The 21,878-nt window shown below is 43.4% G+C and overlaps 2 protein-coding genes across 8 annotated transcripts in view; both read left to right on the top strand.

Annotated features, from left to right (window-relative positions):
• The window catches only part of LOC143334140 (microtubule-associated serine/threonine-protein kinase 1-like), a 43,352-nt gene extending 27,838 nt beyond the window's left edge, over positions 1–15,514 (top strand). For all 6 annotated transcript variants that reach the window (XM_076752692.1, XM_076752691.1, XM_076752690.1 and 3 more), the window contains 20 exons: positions 8–217; positions 1,337–1,438; positions 3,528–3,660; positions 3,756–3,823; positions 4,369–4,445; positions 4,629–4,837; positions 6,024–6,162; positions 6,285–6,417; positions 7,287–7,452; positions 7,595–7,696; positions 8,223–8,345; positions 8,757–8,866; positions 8,993–9,153; positions 9,257–9,516; positions 9,632–9,856; positions 9,959–10,188; positions 10,862–10,984; positions 11,116–11,249; positions 11,360–11,547; positions 11,859–15,514. In XM_076752692.1, the coding sequence (XP_076608807.1) occupies positions 8–217; positions 1,337–1,438; positions 3,528–3,660; positions 3,756–3,823; positions 4,369–4,445; positions 4,629–4,837; positions 6,024–6,162; positions 6,285–6,417; positions 7,287–7,452; positions 7,595–7,696; positions 8,223–8,345; positions 8,757–8,866; positions 8,993–9,153; positions 9,257–9,516; positions 9,632–9,856; positions 9,959–10,188; positions 10,862–10,984; positions 11,116–11,249; positions 11,360–11,547; positions 11,859–13,522 (4,557 nt within the window). In that variant the 3' untranslated portion in view covers positions 13,523–15,514. The remainder of the gene's footprint in view (positions 1–7; positions 218–1,336; positions 1,439–3,527; positions 3,661–3,755; positions 3,824–4,368; positions 4,446–4,628; positions 4,838–6,023; positions 6,163–6,284; positions 6,418–7,286; positions 7,453–7,594; positions 7,697–8,222; positions 8,346–8,756; positions 8,867–8,992; positions 9,154–9,256; positions 9,517–9,631; positions 9,857–9,958; positions 10,189–10,861; positions 10,985–11,115; positions 11,250–11,359; positions 11,548–11,858) is intronic.
• A 109-nt stretch (positions 15,515–15,623) lies between these two features.
• Positions 15,624–21,409, top strand: LOC143334141 (cysteine protease atg4da-like). Of its 2 annotated transcripts, XM_076752695.1 has the most exons (11): positions 15,624–15,789; positions 17,349–17,596; positions 17,687–17,770; positions 17,865–18,038; positions 18,310–18,613; positions 18,716–18,780; positions 19,165–19,292; positions 19,473–19,551; positions 19,650–19,726; positions 20,294–20,413; positions 20,604–21,409. In XM_076752695.1, exons 2-11 carry the CDS (start codon positions 17,404–17,406, stop codon positions 20,775–20,777), a joined length of 1,398 nt encoding a protein of 465 aa, XP_076608810.1. In that variant the 5' UTR covers positions 15,624–15,789; positions 17,349–17,403; the 3' UTR covers positions 20,778–21,409. The 2 variants fall into 2 exon arrangements, with proteins under 2 accessions (XP_076608810.1, XP_076608811.1); XM_076752696.1 differs by lacking the exon at positions 15,624–15,789 and having other exon boundaries at positions 17,262–17,596.
• The last annotated feature ends 469 nt before the right edge of the window (positions 21,410–21,878 follow it).

Here is a 21,878-nt window from a genome sequence, read left to right as displayed (position 1 = left end):
CCTCCAGGCCACGGCGCAGATGGAGGGGAGGCTGGCCGAGTTCATCCAGGCTTTCTCTCCTGAAAATGTTCTTCCGCTGGCCGATGGAGTCCTCAGCTTCATTCACCACCAGATAGCCGAGCTGTCCCGAGACTGCCTGGCCAAAGCCCGCGAGGGCCTCATCACTTCTGTCTACTTCTTTGAGCTGCAGGAGAACCTGGAGAAGCTTCTTCAAGATGTGAGTTAGAAAAGATATGATGCAAACAAAACCCAGGCAAGAGCAATGAAGGCCTCTGACTGCCCCTAGTAAGCACTAATAACTGGGTATCGAACCTCAGTACCTTTTTGTTACTGACAAAAATGTATTTATATATATGTTTATATTTCTCAGAGTAACATATAAAAAAATTAAAATAAATTTAAAGCTTCAAACCTTTCCTTAAAGCTGCACTAATTAATATTTTTATATTAACAATGGTTAAAATAACTATGGGTAATTTAAAAGTGGTTGCTTATATTGAACCCACAGAAATTCTCTGCAACTCAGCACTTCCTCTCTAGCATCTCTTAACTTAACTTCATCGTTTTAATTCATTTTCACTGCTCTCATGAACAATATTTCCAGCAGAAGCAGGTTTTGATGAAAAACAAAGCTCTAAAAACCAATTTTATGCCACCTGCAGAGCATCAAGCAGCAGACATACACAATTAGCAACTAGCTAGGAAACATAGCATAGCATGCAGCAGCTAAAGAGCCCTCGGGAGTTGTTGGAGCCCATGAATTCTGATGTCTCTTTGTGTCTGCCAGATGTGTGAATAGACAACTGTTTGCGAGCTACTTTGTTCGCAAGGCAACCAAAACAGATGCAGAAACAAATGACATCTATCCTCTTCATGATTGGGATGATGTGTTGTCATGAAGGCTTTTGATGGATAGATTCAACTCAAGTCTGATTTCATTCAAACTCTGGATGCCGTCGGTGAGAGACACGATTGAAACGGCTGCGGTAAATGGAGGCTAATTGTGCTTGAGACTTGTCAGAGCAGATAACAGGTATCGGGGAGTTCCATCACCAATCCCATTTTGGCATCTTGATTAGATCGCTGTGATTACTCTGGCTTTGGTTTGATTGTATCTGCTGTGTTTTTCGTGATCAGATACTGTCATATCTCACAGCTTTTTGAACACTTCTTCTGCCTTTGTCACTGCTCTGTCTCTCTTTTCACTGCCTGCTGTGCTGCGTCTCTATTTTAGTGTTGTATTGGGGATTTCAGTGTGTCATCTGGCTTTTAGAAATGTTCAAATGTTAATCTCTCTTTCTACCTCCGTGTCTGTCTGCATGTGTGTCTGCGTCAGGCCTTTGAGCGTTCAGAGAGCTCTGAAGTAGCCTTCGTCACGGAGTTGGCTAAGAAGCTTCTCATCATCATCTCCCGACCTGCCAGGCTTCTGGAGTGTCTGGTAAGATAACACACACTCTTTTCAGTCATTATCAAAATCTCACTGCGATGTTCGCCTTCCTCTTCCTCTTCACAGCTCATGTCCCTCTCGTGACTTAAGACAAATAGACTTTCTTTAAATAAACATGAGCACAGACACTCATTTGTTAGTCCATTATAAGCATTTAAGCACTTTGATGTATTACACAGCAGGGGCAGAAAATCAAAAACACGCAGGCACTGAAGTAAAGGTCCAGTCTGTCTGGATTGCAAAGACATTTGCATTTAGATTAAAATTTGCCCTGCCACAGTACGACTAATACCAGGCAGCGACCCCCCGCTGCTGGGCCGCCTTCCAGTCTGACTCAGACAGACCGTGACCGTGGTGTCATTTAAAGTTGGAGGATGCCTGCATGTGTGTTTGCGTGTGTGTCGTCTAGCTGGTTGTTTTTCGGGGTATATGTGTCATAACAGTCTTGTGTCCCTCTCGATGAGTCATACCACGCTGACGTTGGTTTTTTGATTCTGAGCGACGGCTGAAACAGTGACGTGGAGAATTGATTCATCGATGCAATTCCACCCTTGTTTTCTGCATATCGCTGCATTTGGATCAGAGAGTGTGTGATCCATTACACCTTTTTGGCATCATTAGCAGCATCAGCAGCCAGGAGGTGCAGTAGCGGTGCAATGGATGAAACCCTCCTCGGCATTACAAGTGCAATTCTTTGGTGGAGGACGTGGGCTTGGGCACTCTTCCGTTGAATTTGCGGCTGGTTTCTGAGCAAACGATGGGACTTTTTGAGCACAGAGAATTTTTGCGAGCACATGAATTATATTTTACAGAGAAGTGATTAGGACACAAAAATACTTACTGTTACTAGTCAGCAGAATGGGGACAAAACAGCAAGATGAGCAAAACAACAAGAACAATCAAATATTTTCTACTCCAACTCTCCAGCTGGCTGAAATTGTGGCACAATGTAGCACTCTGTCAGCAAGCGTGTAGGCAAACTGAAGTCCCCGTGAAGTGGGAGGTGGAGCGTCTTTATTTTCCGCACTGGGACATATTTTCAAGTGAAAAGAAGCATGTGAGTGTGGTTTAGTTAAAATCAGATTTAAATCCTTCAGGTTTAGTAGATTTACTGAATACAGTGTTATACGGAGCTGTACAGGACCGTTCACCTGCACACCCAAGTCTAAATGAATAAATGAGACCTCAAGCATTCTTTGGCAATGTAAACCAAATTTTAGCAACAAATTCAAACACACACCTCCTCTTTTGACACGCTCTGCAATCTGCCAAGACTACAGCCTACAAACTGAATGAATGAAACATTTTACAGGAGGACAAAAGAAGGGATTTTGCTATGAAAATACTGAAAAATGATTTATTTGAAACATTTATGTGAACAGATAACTCAGGGACACACGTTCTTTTATTTCTCTGTGTTGAAAGCCAGCACACAAAAGAAGTACATTATTATCTTGTCTTTTTTTTGGTGAAGTTCAATTATTCTTTGTGTTATTGTGTTACTGTTGTCTTATTCTTTGTGTTAATTTCTCTACAACACAAAACTTGTGCGTGTGCAAGAAATCATTTTCTGTGCTTAATGTGTCCTGTCACATGTTCACAACTGAAGCACAAATATACCCTCATACCTTCAGGCAGGTAAGTGCCCTGCACGAGCTGTCCTGAGGAAGCTGCTGCATTTATACCATTTGCTGCTGGTCTGGTTAAACACAACATTAACCTTGTAAAGGATAGCTTAAATGGGACATTAGTCCTTAAACAGTATTCACAATGTACCCAAGTCTCTCCTCAGGCTGGACAGCACAGACTGCAGTGATGGTGTCTTCCAGAAACTAATTCTGGAGCTGCTCCAGAGGCAGTGAATCATGATACGACTGCTTAAAGCAGCCACAGTGACTTTACTTGGATATGGAAACCTTTTCTGATTCACATTCAGAACAACTTACCTGGAATCAATTTGTCAAACAAAGCTTTGATCATTCCACAGAGTCTGATTTCATGTCATTCCATGTTCGTGGACCAGCTCCAGATCTTTCCACCTGACGACACCGTGTTCAAGTCTCACTGCTCTGCTTTCCAGGAGTTTAATCCCGAGGAGTTCTACCATCTGCTGGAGGCAGCAGAGGATCACGCCAAGGAGGGTCACTTGATGAAGACAGACATTCCTCGTTACATCATCAGCCAGCTGGGGCTGACCAGAGACCCTATCGAAGGTGAGGGAGAGAGACAGAGGCTTTGTGCAGTATACAGATTATGAGAAAATTAATAAACTGACAGCTGATTTAAACTGACATGTTTTTGTCATCAGAGATGGTAAACCTCGACAGTTACGACAGCGAGGGGCCGCTTACACCTGAAACAGATGACTCGACTGAGGTGAGATCAGAGATAATCGTCAGTGCATCCACTCCCCTCCTGCTCAGTCCATCCCTACATTCATCCAACCTTTTCTTCCTTTTATTTACTTTTAAGGCCTTACCCAAGAAGGTCCTTGTTGCTCTCACAGAAAATGTCTGCTTCATCTGCTAATGACTTGGCACACATGCTTTTATCTATCTAATTTAGCTAATTTATGCTGAAGTACAAAAAAAAAAAAACAGGATACCCCCCCTCCTTGTATCTCAGGGCCATGCCTCTAGCGTTAGGCACGTCTCCAACTGCCAAAATTAAGCAACGCAGACAAAAAAATCAAATAAATTAGGTGAGAGGGAGAAGGGTAGGTATAGTCCAGAAGTGAAGAGGCCTTACAGATATCTGTACACATGATTTCAATGTGCATCACCAAAGTGACAGTGGCCAAAGAAGGGATTTTGTTGACACTTGTTAGGAGACAATATTAGGACTTTTTAATGTAGACCTAGCTGTTATAAGCAGTCATGTTGGGTTGCTGATTTCTCACTTTGGTGATCTTTGATCCACAGGGTAAGATCAGAGCAATGAAGCCACCAGGAGAAGCAGACTTCCAGACCATCAAGCTGATCAGCAATGGAGCGTACGGGTGAGTAGAGCATTAGGACTTCCTGTTTACTCTGCTGATGAGGATGTGTCGACATGGAAGTGATTCATTTTTGCCTCTGTAAATCAGACATGGGCTCGCATGTTTTTCTACAAGCAACACAGAGGCCATGAAGTAAAAAAATAACGTGGGCATTCTGTATGTGTGTGTCTGCGTTTGCACCAGCGCTGTGTACCTGGTGCGTCATCTGGAGACACGCCAGCGATTTGCAATGAAGAAGATCAATAAACAAAACCTGATCCTGAGGAACCAGATCCAGCAGGCCTTTGTGGAAAGAGACATCCTCACCTTCGCAGAGAATCCCTTTGTCGTCTCCATGTTCTGTTCTTTCGAAACCCGTCGACACCTCTGCATGGTCATGGAGTATGTAGAAGGTAAGAATATGTGTGCGTGTGTGTGGGTGCGTGTAGGTTGCGCTAGGGGAGATGTGCTGACTGATGGGAAAAAATCTGTTTGTTGGGAAGATACTCTGCCCAGGTCTACACCTCCAGTTATTCTTTGTGAAGTTATATTCTTTGTCACGACATTAGCTTTTCAACTTTCGTGCATTTAGCTTTGATTTTGAGTTAGTATAAGTAAACAAGACAATTGGTCCACTCTACATAGTAATTCTAAGCAGGTTTGAGTATGTAGAGTGTTCTCACTGGAAAAATGACGGTATGAGTTCTAACCTTGTTTTTTAAGTGTGCTGTCGATGGACAATATCCTTCAACACTGCAAACAAAGGAAATGGAGGAGCTGCTCACAGCTGAAAAAATATCGAATAATTTGTGGGTGGTGGTGGTGAAACAGCTCCAGAAAGATCAAAAAATAAGGATTCAGTTTTAAGACAGACATGTTGGTGCTGGCATCCCAAAGTCACAGTTTGATTCACCTCTAGTTCAAGGAGCTAGTCTATTACTAGCCACTGAGAGGTCTTACCCCAGTGTGATCTGGTTGACAGGTATGGTGTTTATCATGATCGTTATCTTTATTTAGTGTGTTAGCATGCAAACGTGCTAATTAGCACTAAACACAAAGAACAGCTGAGGCTGATGAGATGTCATAAGTTTTACAGGTTTTTAGTCATAAACCGACTGAACAAATGGACATCTTGACCCGATGATGATGGCGCTAGATGGAAAGTTATTAAGTTATTACAATTCATCCTGAGGGGAACAGGAACATCTGAAGCAAACTGAACGACAATCCATTTAAAGCCATGATGCTAGCATGGCTAAAAATCTAATAGAAGTGCTTTATAAGCTTAAGCCCGCACCTTAGGTAAATGCTTTTCTTAGGCTGGTAATTTATTTTATATTTGCAGAGTAGTTGGTCAGATACGGGAATAAACTTCTCTGGATCCACAGTGAAAGTGCATATTCTTAATTACATTATGCAGAATGACTCAAAGCACATTCATCATAGTCTTTTTGATTGCACAATTGCATTCTGTTGTACATGTTAGTCATCGTTCTAAATGGAAACTAAAATGGTCTTGGACAAGAGGTACCAGGAGACATTCATGGTAATTGCTAATGTCAGCAGCAGGACTAATCAAATAATGAATTCCGCTGTCAGGTGGAGACTGTGCCACTCTGCTGAAGAACATCGGGGCTCTGCCGGTGGAAATGGCACGCATGTACTTTGCAGAGACCGTTCTAGCCCTGGAGTACTTACACAACTATGGCATTGTGCACCGTGACCTCAAGCCTGACAAGTAAGACGGAGTTAGTTTTGCAAATTGTGCCAGTACATTGCTGACCCTTGTTGTTTCATTGTTTGAAGAACATAAATAATGCTTATAGAGCATGACCTTAACTTTGCTGTTTCTCCTCTCAGCCTGCTGATTACCTCAATGGGCCACATCAAGCTCACAGACTTTGGCCTCTCTAAGATGGGTCTGATGAGTCTGACCACCAACTTGTATGAAGGACACATAGAGAAGGATACCCGGGAGTTCTTGGATAAACAGGTATGACAAAGCCAAAAAATGAGAGCAGATCCATTTGAAGTAACTCTGACAAAGAGTCTAAGCCAAGATTTATACAGATAATTTAATGAAGTCATTTTGATTTACCTGCACTTTGAATTAAATGTACTACAAATGATGAATACATTTAAATGAATTCAAATTATTAGAATAATCATGAATGAAACGTAACCTTAAATCATGTCTTTTTGGCTGTGCTGCAGTGCAGACTGTTCAGCTACACCATGATCCAAGTAAAGTTTAAATATGAAACGTTCTTTGATGTCCTCATTTCTATGCAAAGATATTCCTTGTCATTGTGCGGCAGGCATATCTGAAGCATGAGAATATGAGACCAGTAACAGTTGGCACAACAATAGGCCAGTATTCTGCCCGTTATTACAATCATTTCTCTTTTAGTTAAGGTTTATTCTTCTCAAGCCTTTCATGCAGTACTCGTGCTTTGAATCTAAGCCTCATTATTTCTTGTGTATGCATTCTGGCAGCCAGAAATCTGTTAGCATTCAGTGCATGCCCATGTGCACATGAAAACCCTCAACAGGGCTTTCATCTTGTCTTGGCATCTCTGAAGTGATCTACTTAGCTAGGCAGAAACAGGCATGCTCCATACACATGTGCCTCCCACTCAGGGTCAGCTGTCTCCTACCTGGCAATGATATACTGTGCATATAGTTTTAAAAAAGGTAGGAAAAAAAAAACACTATGACTGGCTGGTGTAGAATAACTCTGTAGGGTCTTAATTCAGAAGCAACAACCAATAAATTAAAATTATGCAAACTGAAATAAAGGCAGTTATTGGAGTGATACCATCTAACAAACCACTGAAGAAATGTTGCTGTTTTTTCCTTTAGGTGTGTGGAACTCCAGAGTACATTGCACCAGAGGTTATTCTTCGTCAAGGTTATGGCAAGCCAGTGGACTGGTGGGCTATGGGCATCATCCTGTATGAGTTCCTCGTGGGCTGCGTGCCTTTCTTTGGAGACACTCCTGAGGAGCTGTTCGGACAGGTCATTACCGGTGAGTATTTTTAGATGGATGCATTGTACACAGTATACATTGCAGATAATCAAATCGTCAGGGGCATGCTCATGGTTTTCGGTGTTTGTCTTCCTCGCCTCCTCGACAACCATATGTTTCCTCATGTCCTCATCCCTGGCAGATGACATTGTGTGGCCAGAAGGGGATGAGGCTCTCCCTGTTGATGCCCAGCACCTGATCTCCTCCCTTCTGCAGACAAATCCACTGGTTAGACTGGGCACAGGTCAGTCACCTCCAACTGTAGCTGGTCACAATCACTCTTCGCTTTTATTTTTGGTCCTTGTTTTATTTCTTTTGGCTTAGACTCTTTAAGGTCAACCATTTATCCATTGCTCTTAGCTATTCAACCTTTATCCATTGACTAACTGGGTCAATTTATCAAACTGTTTCAACCATTTATCCATTACTTTTATGTATTTGAATGATTTATCTGTTACTTTGACCTATTTGAACTACTTATCCATCATTTTCACAACTATTTCAACCATTTATTCTTCACTTAAAGCTAACTGTTCAGTTAACTGTTTAGTTCAGAAGTACCCCCTGGGGTGCATTCACCCCATGTTGGGAATCGTTGACCTAGAACAATAACTGCTCGTTCTGCTTGTGGGCTCACAGATTCAGTTTACCCAAATAAGTCATCTTCTGTGTGGCTCAAAGTGCCTCAGCCTGCTTTAGGGCTGCAGTTATTACCTGTCTGCCTTTGTCTACCCCTTCTACCCCCCCCCCCCCCTTCTTTTGCCCTCTAGGTGGTGCTTTCGAAGTGAAGCAGCACTCATTCTTCACTGAGGTGAACTGGAACAGCCTGCTGAGACAGAAGGCAGAGTTCATTCCTCACCTGGAGTCTGAGGAGGACACCAGTTATTTTGACAGTAAGCCTGCTTCTGGGGGTTCCAGGCATGGACCACAAGTCCCTGTGAGCTTAGGAAAATCTGATTCATCCAAACAGCTCAGGGTCATCTGAATCATTACCATCTTTGCCACAACACCCTCATTAAGTCTCCCATGTTACCATGATAAATACTGTAAATGTAGAAAGACCTTCATTAGTGGAAAGTATATTTTAGTCTGTAATGTGTTTATTCAAGTTTGCAGGTTTTTGTGAAGATTAACCTCTAAGTACACAGTTTTGCCTCATATGGAACAATGTTGGCAGCTAATAATATGTGTCAGTGTGGTAAGTGAGATCAGTAGGAAGGAGCACAGAGAGAAAAGTAAGGCTGTATGTGAAAGGTAAACTGTAACCCCCCGTAAAGCCATGATGTCTGGTTACCTTTCCTCAGCTCGATCTGAGCGCTACCATCATGTGCAGGCATACGATGAGGACGATACCAACGACGATGAGCCTGTGGAGATACACCGCTTCTCATCCTGCTCCCCTCGCTTCAGCAAGGTCACATCAAAACTTGCCTCCTACTTCTCTTTTATCCCCATAGCGCATGTTTGAAGCATTGGTCATCCGTCCACATAGCAGTCGTTGCCCAAAATATGTTGACTGTTTCGTTGTGTGGACCTGCAGGTGTATAGCAGTATGGAGCATCTCTCCCAGCTGGAGCATAAACCCCCTGGCGTGACTCTACGGGAGCACAAGGTCCCCAGGGAGGATCGAGTGGCCAAGAGAGAAAGCCTGGGTAGCCTCACCCTCAGGGACAAGAGCTGGAGGACTGGATCGCCTGAGATGTCAGTGCAATCCACACATTATAGTGCAGAAGCAGTTCTTAGATGTTTCTTGTCCAAAGAAGTGCCTGTCTAGATAATATCAGCAACTGCCTTGTTTTTACAGGAAGCGCCTGTCCTGCTCTGAGTCCTCCTTTATGGAGAGCGACTCCAGCCCACCGTCCGGGGCCCGAAGACGTTTCTCCGCCCTCATGGATACACATCGCCTGGCCTCCCCTCTGGAGGTTGACTCTGAGCTGCCTGTCCCTACCAGGCAGCCTCCAGTGAAGGCCAGGGGGACTTCCCTGGAAGGAGCCATGGGTGCCGTCACCTCTCAAGGCGATCTGAGACCATTCCTTAAAGACAGCAATGGCCTCACAGCTGGAGGTAAGAAAGGATGAGGCACCATGACATCGCTTGTGACCCTAAACCTGTATGTGATCACAAGTAATTACAAGAGCATTTATTTACTGTTGGATTTCGTGTTACCACCATGTCACAGACAAACATTTGAGACCGGCTGATACATCGTTGCCTCTACCAGGCAGTGCTACTGTCCTGGGCCTTCCAGACCCACAGGGGCCCCGTGGGGCCACCACTGACCTTGTGCTGCGGAGGGTCCGCCACCAGCAGCTCTCAGCTGAAGGAGAGAAACGTAACTCACGACCAGGAACCAAAGTTATCAAGTCTGCTTCTGCTACTGCCTTGTCTGTTATAATTCCTGCAGGTAAACATGCTGCGTCATCAATGTCATCAGCAAATTAGCTGCACACACGTATTTTGAAAAAGATCCTGTAATATGAGCATAATTCCATTCCTCTCTCCTCAGTGGAGCAACATGGTGCCTCCCCTCTGGCGAGCCCCATGTCTCCTCGCTCCCTCTCCTCCAACCCCTCCTCTCGAGACTCTTCTCCCAGCAGGGACTACTCCCCCATGGTCAACATCCCTCATTCTCCAATCACCATCCATCGCTCTGGGAAGAAGTATGGCTTCACTCTCCGAGCCATTAGAGTCTACATGGGGGACAGTGATGTCTACAGCGTACATCACATGGTCTGGGTGAGTGAGCAGAGCGAACAGTAAACAGAGTTCTTGAAGGCTCTAATTAGCAAGTCAAGACAATAAAGGAAATATGTTTACTACAACTACAACTACTACTACTAATAACAATAATACATTTCTTTGCATTGAACACAGCAAGATGTAGTCTCTTATTTGCAGTATCTCTTGGGTGGAAAAATGCAATCTTATTGACATAGTTATCATACGTACTACATTTTAAATCATTGTCTGATGATACCTGAGATGGCCTCCGATTCATTTTTGTCTTTGTCCATTAAGTAATTTAAATTATTGGGGTCATCAGGTACTAAGGATATCTACAGTTGTCTGTCATCTGTATAACTATGAATATTTCACAGCGCTGTCAAAGATTTTGGTTAAGTGGAAGCATGTATAAAGACAAAATGCGTTGACCAAGTATGAAACCCTGTGGAACACCGTGTGAAATATACTGGGTATCTGAATCATGCTCACCAACCATTCCAGAATATGTTTCAACCTATCAGCACAGTGTCATCTATGGTGTTATGTGGAGCACTCAGATGTTTCTGACAGGGTTATTAGTATGTTCATTTTTGTCCTGTCACCCCCCACTAGAGCTTTAAGCTGATAAACTTTTCTGCTTAAATGCCTACATTTGGTTTCATTAAGTCCTTTGCTCTAATCACAGCATGTGGAGGATGGAGGTCCCGCCCAGGAGGCCGGACTTAGTGCTGGTGACCTTATCACTCATGTAAACGGGGAGTCAGTCCATGGTCTGGTCCATACAGAGGTGGTGGAGCTCATCCTGAAAGTGAGGACTACCAACCCACTTGCAACTTATATTAACATTTTAAGGTTCTTATAAGATGGTTCAGTTCAAATTTGCTTCGACAATCCTGTGATTCATAGAAATATATATCTGTATGTGTGTGTAATATGCAGAGTGGACACAAGGTGACAGTTACGACTACTCCGTTTGAGAACACCTCTATAAAAGTGGGTCCTGCCCGCAAGTCCAGCTATAAATCCAAGATGGCACGGCGCAGCAAGAGGACAGGAGCCAAGGAGGGACAAGAGTGCGTTACTGCAAAATAGATGGATTTCATTACAAGCATACATAATCTTTAATGATTTACATCCTTTCATTCTCCTCGTCATATAATATTATTATATTTTATCTTTTCAGTAAGAAGCGCAGCTCCCTGTTCAGGAAAATCACCAAGCAGTCCAACCTGCTCCACACCAGCCGGAGCCTCTCCTCTTTAAATCGCTCTCTTTCATCTGGAGACAGTCTCCCAGGCTCCCCCACTCACAGCCTGTCCGCCCGCTCGCCCACTCAGAGCTACCGCTCCACTCTTGAATCCCCTTACCTGGGTTAGTATGGAAGGCTGGGAACATGTGTGTCTGTTCTTTTGCCTGGTCTGACTTTCTGCAAGGCCTGAAAACAATCACTTAATAAGAATAATATACAGATTTATTGTATGAAATGAATATATCAAAAACACAGTGTACTGACACACCCTTGAATACTCTGCTACATCAACACAAGTTGAGAATTTAACCCACTGGAGAAAAACAGATTTTCAGGAGATGTTTCTCTTTAATGGTGCTTATGTCCTTTATCTTGCATAATACCATTTTCTCTCTTCTGTATGTTTAAAGATTTTTTCTTCTCCACTCCTCAGGCACCTCCTCCCAGAGCAGCTCTCCAGCATCCAGTACCCCCAACTCCCCAGCAGCCTCTCATCACATGAGGCCCAGCTCCCTGCATGGCCTGTCTCCTAAACTTCACCGCCAGTACCGCTCCGCACGCTGCAAATCTGCCGGCAACATCCCTTTGTCCCCACTGGCTCACACCCCCTCCCCAACCACCTCCTCTCCTCCACCTCTCTCTGGTCACACAGTAGGGAGCTCCAACACCACCCAGATGTTTCCTGCCAAGCTGCACTCCTCGCCACCTGTTGCCCGCCCCCGTCCCAAAAGTGCAGAGCCGCCTAGGTCTCCTCTGTTGCAGCGGGTGCAATCAGCAGAAAAGCTAGGGGCACCAATGCTGCCTTCTTCTTCTTCATCATCATCATCGCCGTCTCCTCTGACAGGTGGGGTGTCATTACGCAAGCATAGCCTGGAAGTGGCACATGGGGACTACAGGAGAGAGTCTTTCCACTGTGAGCACAGCCTACAAAGTCTGCTTGAGATGGAAGGAGAGAATGGACCTGCTCCCCCGTCTCCTTCATCCTCTTCATCCCCCTCTCCTCCAATGGGAGGGGAGATTGGAGGCCTGAAGCCTGTTAGGAGAATGGGAAGGCAGGAGTCACCGCTCAGCCGGGACACACTGGTCACAGCAAGAGAGAAAGATACCCAAACCACAGCGTCTGAGCTCACTGGGTCGCAAACTGAGAGCATAGCTAGTAAAGCTGAGTCCAAGACCAATGTTGTTGATGCAAGTAAAACCTTATCCAGTGCTGAGGTCCTAAAGAAAAGCATAAGCGTAGCTGAAGTGGAGACCAAGTCAAGTCCAGTACTGGCGTCATCCATAACAGAGTCCAGTCCTGCACCAGGGTACAAACCTCAAATTGTAAGCAGCTCAAGTTCTGAGGCATCAGTCTCCAAGAGTCAATTCAGTGAGAAAATCTCAACACCTAGCACATCAAAGGGCCTCCAACAGCAAGACAGCAAGCAGCAGAGTGCACAGACAGACAGCAGACCTGCAACTAAAGCTCAGGAGAAGACTGAGGAGAAGATGAAAAGCACTGCCGGTACAGACAAATCTAACATGCAAAAGGTATCATCTGCAGAGCAGTCGAGGCCACGGAAAGGCACAGAGACAGGAGAGAAAGGAAGCATCACTGGCAGTGTTAAAGGAACTGAGACGACCAAAGTCAAAGGCCCTGCACCCCCAGTCCCCACCCAGGTTCAAAGCCACGCCGCAACTCATGCGCCAGCTGCCGCCAGATCCAAACTGGAGAAGATATCAAGCAGTTACCGCGGTGCCAAGGAGGAGAGGGCCCACCTGGAGGTCCTGGAAGAGAATCCAATGTCACCCTCCTCCAATGCAGCGTCACCCTCCTCGAGCAAGTCTCGCCCTATGTCTCCAGGGGACAAAGCAAGCTTTGTCACCCAGCTCACAAGTGTGGCCAAAACAGTGCTTGCGCCTATGAAAGGGGGATTGCAAGAGGGGACCAAGGCAAAAGACACCTACAAGTCAAGTGAGGAGAAGCGAGGAAACACAGCAGGAAAACCAGAGGCTTCATCTGGGGGCGGCCGTCGGGGGGCGCAGACAGCGACCTCAGCAAGCCCCGGCACCGTCCAGTCTGATAAAGGAAACAGTCGCTCCAAGCACCATTCGTGATAAGAGGGCTTGAGAAAGAGTCAGACTTCTCCCATGTAATGCCTTTTACTGTAGCATCACACTGACATATCATGAATTAACATGACTTTGAATGGAGGGGAGATGTGAATGCCTGAAGACATAACACCAAATAGATGACATGTGACATGTAGACACATAAGATGTGAACAAAGATGCATCAGCCATGTTGGAAAATGTGTGCTCATGGTATCATAATGTAAGCCCGTCTATGTGCTGTGTGGTCATCACAATGTGTTGTATATAGGAAAAAAAATTGCATCTGTCTTAATGCATGTCTGACATTGTACATGGCAAATGAGAGAATATTTAAAAAGAAGATGAAAAATATAAAGCAGACCTTAAAGCGGTGAACACTGTGAACAACTTTTCAGCTGACTACAACAGGTAAACTAAAACAAGCAGGATTCTGTTATAAGTGGGCATTACTCAGATCAGCTCCAGTGCCATCTTTTAATTCAGTTGAAGTATAGAATATCACGCAAACTGCATTTCCTTAAAGTTGCTAAAGAGTTCCGGCTTGTATCATATAGTGATGAACCTAACAAACATCCTGGAAATTGGACCAAGATACCAAAATGCTGGCAATGGCCATAGAGGGTGAATTAGCTGGTTTGCTTAAGAGCTGTTTAAGGGCTGAATTTCAGTGGAATTGAAAGAGGTAGATCAGATGAACTTGCACAGGGACACTATGCAATGTGCTAATAACGCCACCTTTTTTGGTGTCCCCAGTTACTGAGTTTACATTGTGCTCCAGACAAGAAGAGAAGACAGAGAAAAGCGTTGCAATAAGCCGAGCAAACACACTTTGTTTTAAACGTCATCTCCATCGATCGTAGTGAAATGTGCAATGATATGTTTTAGGCTATTGAGTAAATATACTAGTGTGTTCAAAGTGTGGTGAAGAACAAAGTGCGTAAAGAACCATAATGAAAGTAACACTTAGAGGAGAGTAGCTTAGGAATGCTCTTTCACTCATTCTTTTCTATTTATGCAGATGTATGGTATTGTGTAATTTTACGTGTGAAGGAAAGTGCCAGTCTTTTTATTTAGTGATAACGTGATTTTCTTTTGTTTACACTTAAATATATAATGATATGCAATCCAACAGTGCCCAGTTCCATAAAACTGAGCACCCTTGTCAGTGACACAGTAGTTGACTATACACAAAGCCAGGAGTAGATATGTTGAGAGCATCTTCGTGTGAGGTCTTGTTTCTTGTGTATTCCATAAAAATGATCTTGATAGTTTTGGGACTCCAGGCTCAGACCTGTCTCAGACTGCCACCTTGTGGACGACATCACATGGCACCAAAGGTCCTGCCGTACGACAACAGGAAGGTGTACATTTTTCCAGGGGATCTTTTCATTTCATACATTATCATTCTGATGCATCATTCTTTTGTCAGTGAACACATTTAGATCAAATTCAGATAAGTTTTGCAGTCTGAGCTCAGAAAGTCTTTATTTATCCATTAGGATGTAGTGGTCATCTGACATTTACCCAATGTTCGGACATGAAACAGTTGTGTTTTTGTGCGTGATGTGAGAAAAGTGCACTTTATTTTGTGTCAAATATTTTTTTTATTTACTTGTCTTGTGTATTTATTTTATTATTTTTCCATTTGTCTTATTTATTAAACTTTTTTTTTAATTTATTCAAACCTTTTTACGTGTCATCAGTTAGTGAATTTCAGCTTTACTACTGCAATTAGTTGTTTCTAAATTTTCACATTTAGACTGAAAATCTACCAAATCTGTGTGGCTACCCCATTGTGTGCAGTTTTGATGCTGTCAGTCCATAAATCTGAAGTTGTAATATTGCTGTCCTGCCCATCCAAGTGTTTGACTTTTTTACAACAATCTCGACTGCTGTTGTCCATTACATTGCTACGTATCTATTAGCCACCGTTGTGAAAAACCAATGCAAAAAAGCCTATAGTGCAGAAATGTAATAAAATGCAGAGAAACTCTCGTTCTGTCTGACTTTCTTCATAATAAACATCATGGGTGTAACACTGTCGTCCAAGACAGTCGGGGGGTCGCTCTCATTGGTTCTCAGTTGACCAATCACAGCAGTGCCCATACGTAACCAGTGTAAACAGGAAGTGAGTACAAATAAATTTCTTCTGCACTCTTCGTGCGTCGTGTCCCCGGTACCAACGAACCGAAACAGAAGGGCTCCTTCAGTGAAATTCATTCAATAACTCGCTCTCATTAAGGAGACACAATGACGATTCCCGACTGAAGGTAGAAAATGAATGTCATGCATTGATAACTTCAGAAACCCTCCGAGTTTGGCTGCGAGTGGACGGGCTCTGAAGTTGGATGCCCACAAGTTAGTGGCTGAACACGAGAAATGGAGGATTTGCTCGAAGCATTTATACACTTAGCTTGAATTATATTTAATTCGCAGTTTCCCCATATTTGTAATCGTAAAATGCACAAATGTATATTCCCGTTCGTCGTCACTGTTCGCGTAATTGTAGTAGTAGTAATGTATAAGTTTTTGTATTAGTAAGTTAGCCATTGCTTGTGATGTACATTACATGGCATATAGATGTAGTCTAAATGTGTTGTGTATTTTCAAAATAATGTACAGCCCGGCATGTTAGTTATTAATCAGTTAATTAGTCTTGTAGACTTCCAAAGAGGCAAATGGCCACCATTTTGTCTGATGTTCAGTCGCGATGCTAGTGCCTGTTTTGGCACGAGGCAGAAACTCCCAGGGGCCCCTCCAGCCACCATTCAACACTATTCTAAATGATCATGACACCAAGGAAATATGTTCAAAATCTTTGAATGTTTATATAGATAGATAGATAGATAGATAGATAGATAAAAATGTAAATAGATAAAATTTTACTACGTGAGGTAAATGTAGAAGTCTGTGAAGTTACAAAAGAGCAACATAAGTTAAATAAGTGATCACATACATGACTGTTATGGATTTTCTCATATTATTCCTCATGTAGGTTTTTGAGTTATGGGTTAGTTATGACATGGAAAAGGAATCAAGCACTGTACTCCATTACAGCTTTAAGGTGCTTGTACTTAACCTGAGTATTTCCATTTTATACTACTTTATGCTTGTACTCCACTACATTTCAAATATAAATTGTGTACTTTTTTCCCACTGCATCTGTTCAACAGCTACAGCCACAAGTCACTCTTGAGATTAAGAGTTTATATAAAAAGCGCATGATAAGCTCATGAAACTCAATGCATTTTTAAAGATATGCCAGTGGTTCACAACCCTTTTGGACTGTTACTAAATGCATTGTTTAGTTGGAATTTGTTTAAATGCCTTTGAGTTGTCAGCAGAGATTTCTCCTTTAAACCTGTTGGATCATCCATTCAAATAACTATTTGAGGCCCAAAGAGGTAAAATGGTAAAATATGTCACTAAAAAAACGAAAACGAATACAGATTTTTGTAGATGAACTTAATCGTCTTGTAATCCTTCAAATTGTCCTTGCTGACTGCTGCATGTTTCGGTCGCCTTGTGTCTACCGGTGTGCCGTGTTAGATGGAGCAGGCTGAATGTGGGGGAGAACGGACTAGCAGCACCTCTCCTGCTGCAGCTAAACTGACATATCTGAAATTCCTTGAGTCACAGGGTGCAGTCACATGGTTTCCCTCTTTACTTACTGTCACAGAGAATCATTCACTTTGCTGTAGCTAAGATTAACTCATCAGCTCCAGGCTCAGAACCTGTTTGTTTCATTACAACGTGCTGTGATTTACTGTACATGGGGCTCTTGCGTCATGTGTGTATAATGTTGTATTATGTCTCTATGTCTTTGCAGGCTGCTATGGAGATAGGGAGAAATTCTTCGCACTCAGTCTTGGGCATCTCCAGGTATGAATCGCAGCACCTCCCCGACATGCTCTGAGGCCCAGTCCCCTGCAGATGGCCTAATGGATGACTGGCTGTTCCTGTCCTCTGAATCTGCTGCGCCTCAGCACTTGGACATGAGCAGGGACGACCAGGAGCCAGAGGACAGAGGCAGACTCAAATCCAAGTTGGTCTCAGCATGGAACAGCGTCAAATATGGTTTGTTTTGCATTTGTTACTCTGTAATAAGAGCAAATGTGATTCTTTTGTTTTGTGACGTGAAACTCTCTTTTCGGCTTGATGTTGCAGGCTTTCCCATGAAGCAGAAATCCAAATTCAGCAAGAACTCTCCGGTGATCATGATGGGACAATCCTACGATCTCAAGGATCAAGGTGTGGTCTTGAGCAGTGGGTCCTCAAACCTCCTGAAATGATCTCTGTCATGTGACCATCGGGCGTTTTAAGCCAAGCTCTGTAACTGTTTCAGGGGAGAGAGAGCGTTTCCGTTGTGCCTTTGTGTCTCTCCTGTGGTTGACGTACAGACGGGGTTTCCCTCTGCTGCCAGGCAGCTCCTTGACCACCGACAGCGGCTGGGGTTGTATTCTACGCACGGGCCAAATGCTGCTGGCACAAGGCCTGCTCCTGCACCTGATGCCTCCAGGTGACAACACACACAGGCTCACTGCAACTGGATCAGTCAGTAGACACATCAATAAAATACTTTCACAGAAACGCTCAAATCTCACAGGAGTGACTAATTCTGGTACCCGAATACAAGTAGGTTTCAAAATACATGCAAAGTATAAATATCAGTAACATTTTTAGATTTTATTTGAGTCAGCAAGCAGAATTTAGGAGAGTTAATTTTAGGTATCTTGTGTCTCATATTAGTTCCATTGTATAATACTACATTATCTTTACATCATTTTGAGGTTGGACTTGGTCTGTGAACCACCATGCGGTCAGAGATGACATGGACCTGCCAGTGATCAGTGTCGTAGACAGTGCAGAGCGTGGGCTGAATTTAAAGGCAGGGCCCGGCATGAGGGGAAGAAAACTGAGCCTGGATTCCCGCCTGCACAGACCCATGGAGGCTTCTCACAGACGGGTGGTTTCATGGTTTGCGGACCATCCTACTGCTCCTTTTGGGATACACAAGCTGGTGGAGCTGGGCAAAAGCTCAGGGAAGAAGGCTGGGGATTGGTACGGACCGTCCATTGCAGCACATATCCTCCGGTGAGACCTGAAAGTCCAGTTATCCTGACCAGCTTTTATCAAGCCGTAACATCCTGCAGTGAATTTCTTTTTTTTTTTTTTTTTTTTTTTTTTTTTTTCCAGGAAAGCTGTGGCTGCATCGGCGGACCTTCCCAATCTAGTTGTGTATGTTGCACAAGATTGCACCAGTGAGTGATTTCTTTCATCAGTGTGTTTGCTCGCTCCTTTGAAGGAAAAGGCAAATGCAGCTGTTTTCCCACAGGCTGTACAAACAGAGAAATGGAGCAGGACTTCTTTAGACATTCCTCTGTGTTAATGACGAGAGCGGGCCACGTAAATCACCTGTCAGAACTTATTTCTTTTTTCCTTTTGCTGTGTTACAGTTACATGATGCTATAGCATAATACAGTTTGTGTCTGTCGATCAGAGGGAGTGCAAAACATACATAGAAAGTATTGCGAGGTAACACGTAGCTTAATGTAATGGAACGCAAAGTATTTCAGAGAAAAAGAAATGAACGTCAGAGGAGTTGTTGGACAATGTGGACATGCTCGCTCTCTCTGTGTGTTCAGTCTACTTAGAGGACGTGAAGAGGTTGTGTGAGCGGCCTCCCCCTCAGTCCTGGAGGTCTGTCATCATCCTGGTTCCTGTGCGACTTGGAGGACAAGAACTCAATCCCTCCTACATCACTTGTGTCAAAGTAACAATATTTCATGTATTCACTCAGAAATTGGCGCAGAAATAAAAGCAGCTGCATGAAACAGCAACCTCAAAGATGGTTTTGCCCGAGTGTGAAAACAGAGAAATGCCTGCTCTGAAGCAAAGCAAAAGTAAGTCTTGTAGGTACAAAGATCAACTCATTCATCATTCCTCTCCACAGAAACTCCTGACATTACAGTACTGCATTGGAATCATTGGAGGCAAACCAAAGCACTCTTTGTTCTTCGTCGGCTTCCAGGGTACGTGCAGTGCAGTGTACATCATAATTATAGTACTCCGCTGTTTGATGTCAGTCCTTTCACTTATTTTGTCTTCCTCTGGCCCTGCTGCGCAACAGATGACCATCTGCTGTACTTGGACCCTCACTACTGTCAGCCCACAGTGGATACAGCAAAGGAGAACTTTCCCTTGGAGGTATGAGGAAGCAGCATTTCTCTTATCGTTTTCACTCTCTTGTTTTGTTTCCTCCTGCGACAGCTGTGCTCAGTCATGTAAAGCAGAGATTCACAGCCTTTTTTCAGATGGACCCTCACAGCCCCGTCGGATGAACTCGCGTACCCCATCAGCACCCCCAGCCACGTTCCACATGTGTTCATTTGAACTGGCTTTAAATTGGATGTTATTTAAGACTATTAATTATATGAAAGTGGATATTAGGGTGTGCCTTTCATTCAGCTGAACTGTCAGTGTTTTGTTGACTTCACAACCATTTATTGATTGTTTTTTGTTTTTTTTTAGCCATTTCAATCATTAATCCGCTTCAGCTGTATTTTTTTTTATTTACAGCTAGTTTGATTTTATCCACTTTCTTTGCTGACTAGTTCAACCATTTATCCATTACTTTCACTCCTATAAACTGACTAGAGTACAAATGTTGAATTGATAACATCCACATCAGACCTTATTAAAGTATTTTCTCTAAATCTAATGCAACTTTTTTTTGTTTGTTTTTCATTTGCCTCCTCTCCACACCGCTCGCAGTCGTTTCACTGTAAATATCCAAGGAAATTGGCCATCTCTCGTATGGACCCCAGCTGCACCATAGGGTTCTATGCTAAAGGCCAAAAGGACTTTGAGTCACTGTGCACAGTTGTTTATGAGGTATGTGTCTGGGTTATTTGAGTCTCAGTTGGCTCGTCAGTGTGCTGTGTAGCTTTTGGATAGTATGATAAGATTTTGTGTCGTACCGCTGTGAATTTGTCTGGCATGCAGAAAAGCGGTAAGAAGCTGATGTCATTTAAGAAAATGCCATAACATCTAGAGCTTTTTTTTCTGTCTCTTTCTCCCGTAGGCTCTCTCCACATCTGCAGAGACGTACCCCATATTTATATTTGCAGAGGGAAAAAGTCAGGAGGAAGAGCAGGGCGGCCATCCACCCACAAGCAATATCACCTATATCCAGAGGAATAGTGAACTGAGAAGAGTCGACACGAGCAACAGCATGGACGAGTTTGTTCTGTTATGAACAGCAGATCGAGTCTGCCCTGAGGGGCGTGCGGTGATCAGTGATCACACATAAATGTGACAGTTATACTGTGTGGCAACTACTGAGCGTAAGAACAACGTCTGCACTAACTTGAAGGTACTCCGTGAAGGTTGTGTAGAATGAAGTAGCCAGTATCATTAACGACACTACGGTACTTTTATTGCTGTTTTGTGCTCATTTGTATTTTTATTTATTGTTTTTAGACGAGAGCATTTAAAGTAGTGTCATTCAATTGACGGATGTTTTCCATTTTTGCCATCTCAGTCCGTTTTATCCATGAAATCCACAAGGTCTTGTTCTGTTTGCTTAATCTATTCAACAGAATAAAAATAGAATACTATTATTACTCTAATAAATTTAGATTTAAGGCGAGTGTTACTGTAGGATACACAGTCTCTCACTGTTTCATGTCATGTGACAGGATGTGCTGCCTTTGACTGGATTAGTGAATTACATTCTTGTAAACATGTGACTCGCACATGAGAAACTCAGAGAAAACTGGAGAAGAACTACTGGAGAAGAAGTCATATGCTGTGGGAACAGGACAAAATATACTGAAAATATTGTTATGAGCTCGATTATTTTTGCTGTCTCTTATCTCAATAAAAACATGAACAAGACAGGGAAGTAACATCACTGTTAATTCTGTACACCGTCGTGAAAACACATTTAATGCGGTGACGTTCATATCCGCCTGAGGATGAATTATTACCACTGTGGTGATTGTCTGACTTTTCATCTTGTGCCTTCATCTGGTCTAAATTTCAGTTTAGCCATACTTTGGCTTACGACCAAATACCTACAATGACATTCGCCTCAACTATATATTATTTTGTACGAAGTAGCATGCATGCTATCAGTTTGCCTGTCCCCCTTCCTGCCCACAAATTTCATTCTGTGGAGGCTCTCAGTAGGACCACCTCTCAGTCCAGCCTCTCCAGCCCATACAGCTCTGCCTGCTCCCAAGGCACCTGAGCAAGGTCCAGCTCCAGGTCCGAATCCTGGCTTTGGTTATGTCGTCAAGCAGAGCGACATCCTGAGACAAGGGGGTGTTGAGGCCAAGTAGGAAAATTCCTCAGG

This window comes from Chaetodon auriga, chromosome 16, assembly GCF_051107435.1.
Source record: "Chaetodon auriga isolate fChaAug3 chromosome 16, fChaAug3.hap1, whole genome shotgun sequence".
Taxonomy (NCBI): domain Eukaryota; kingdom Metazoa; phylum Chordata; class Actinopteri; order Chaetodontiformes; family Chaetodontidae; genus Chaetodon; species Chaetodon auriga.
The sequence above is the reverse complement of the archived record's forward strand: the minus strand, read 5'-3'. Positions and strand labels throughout refer to the sequence as shown.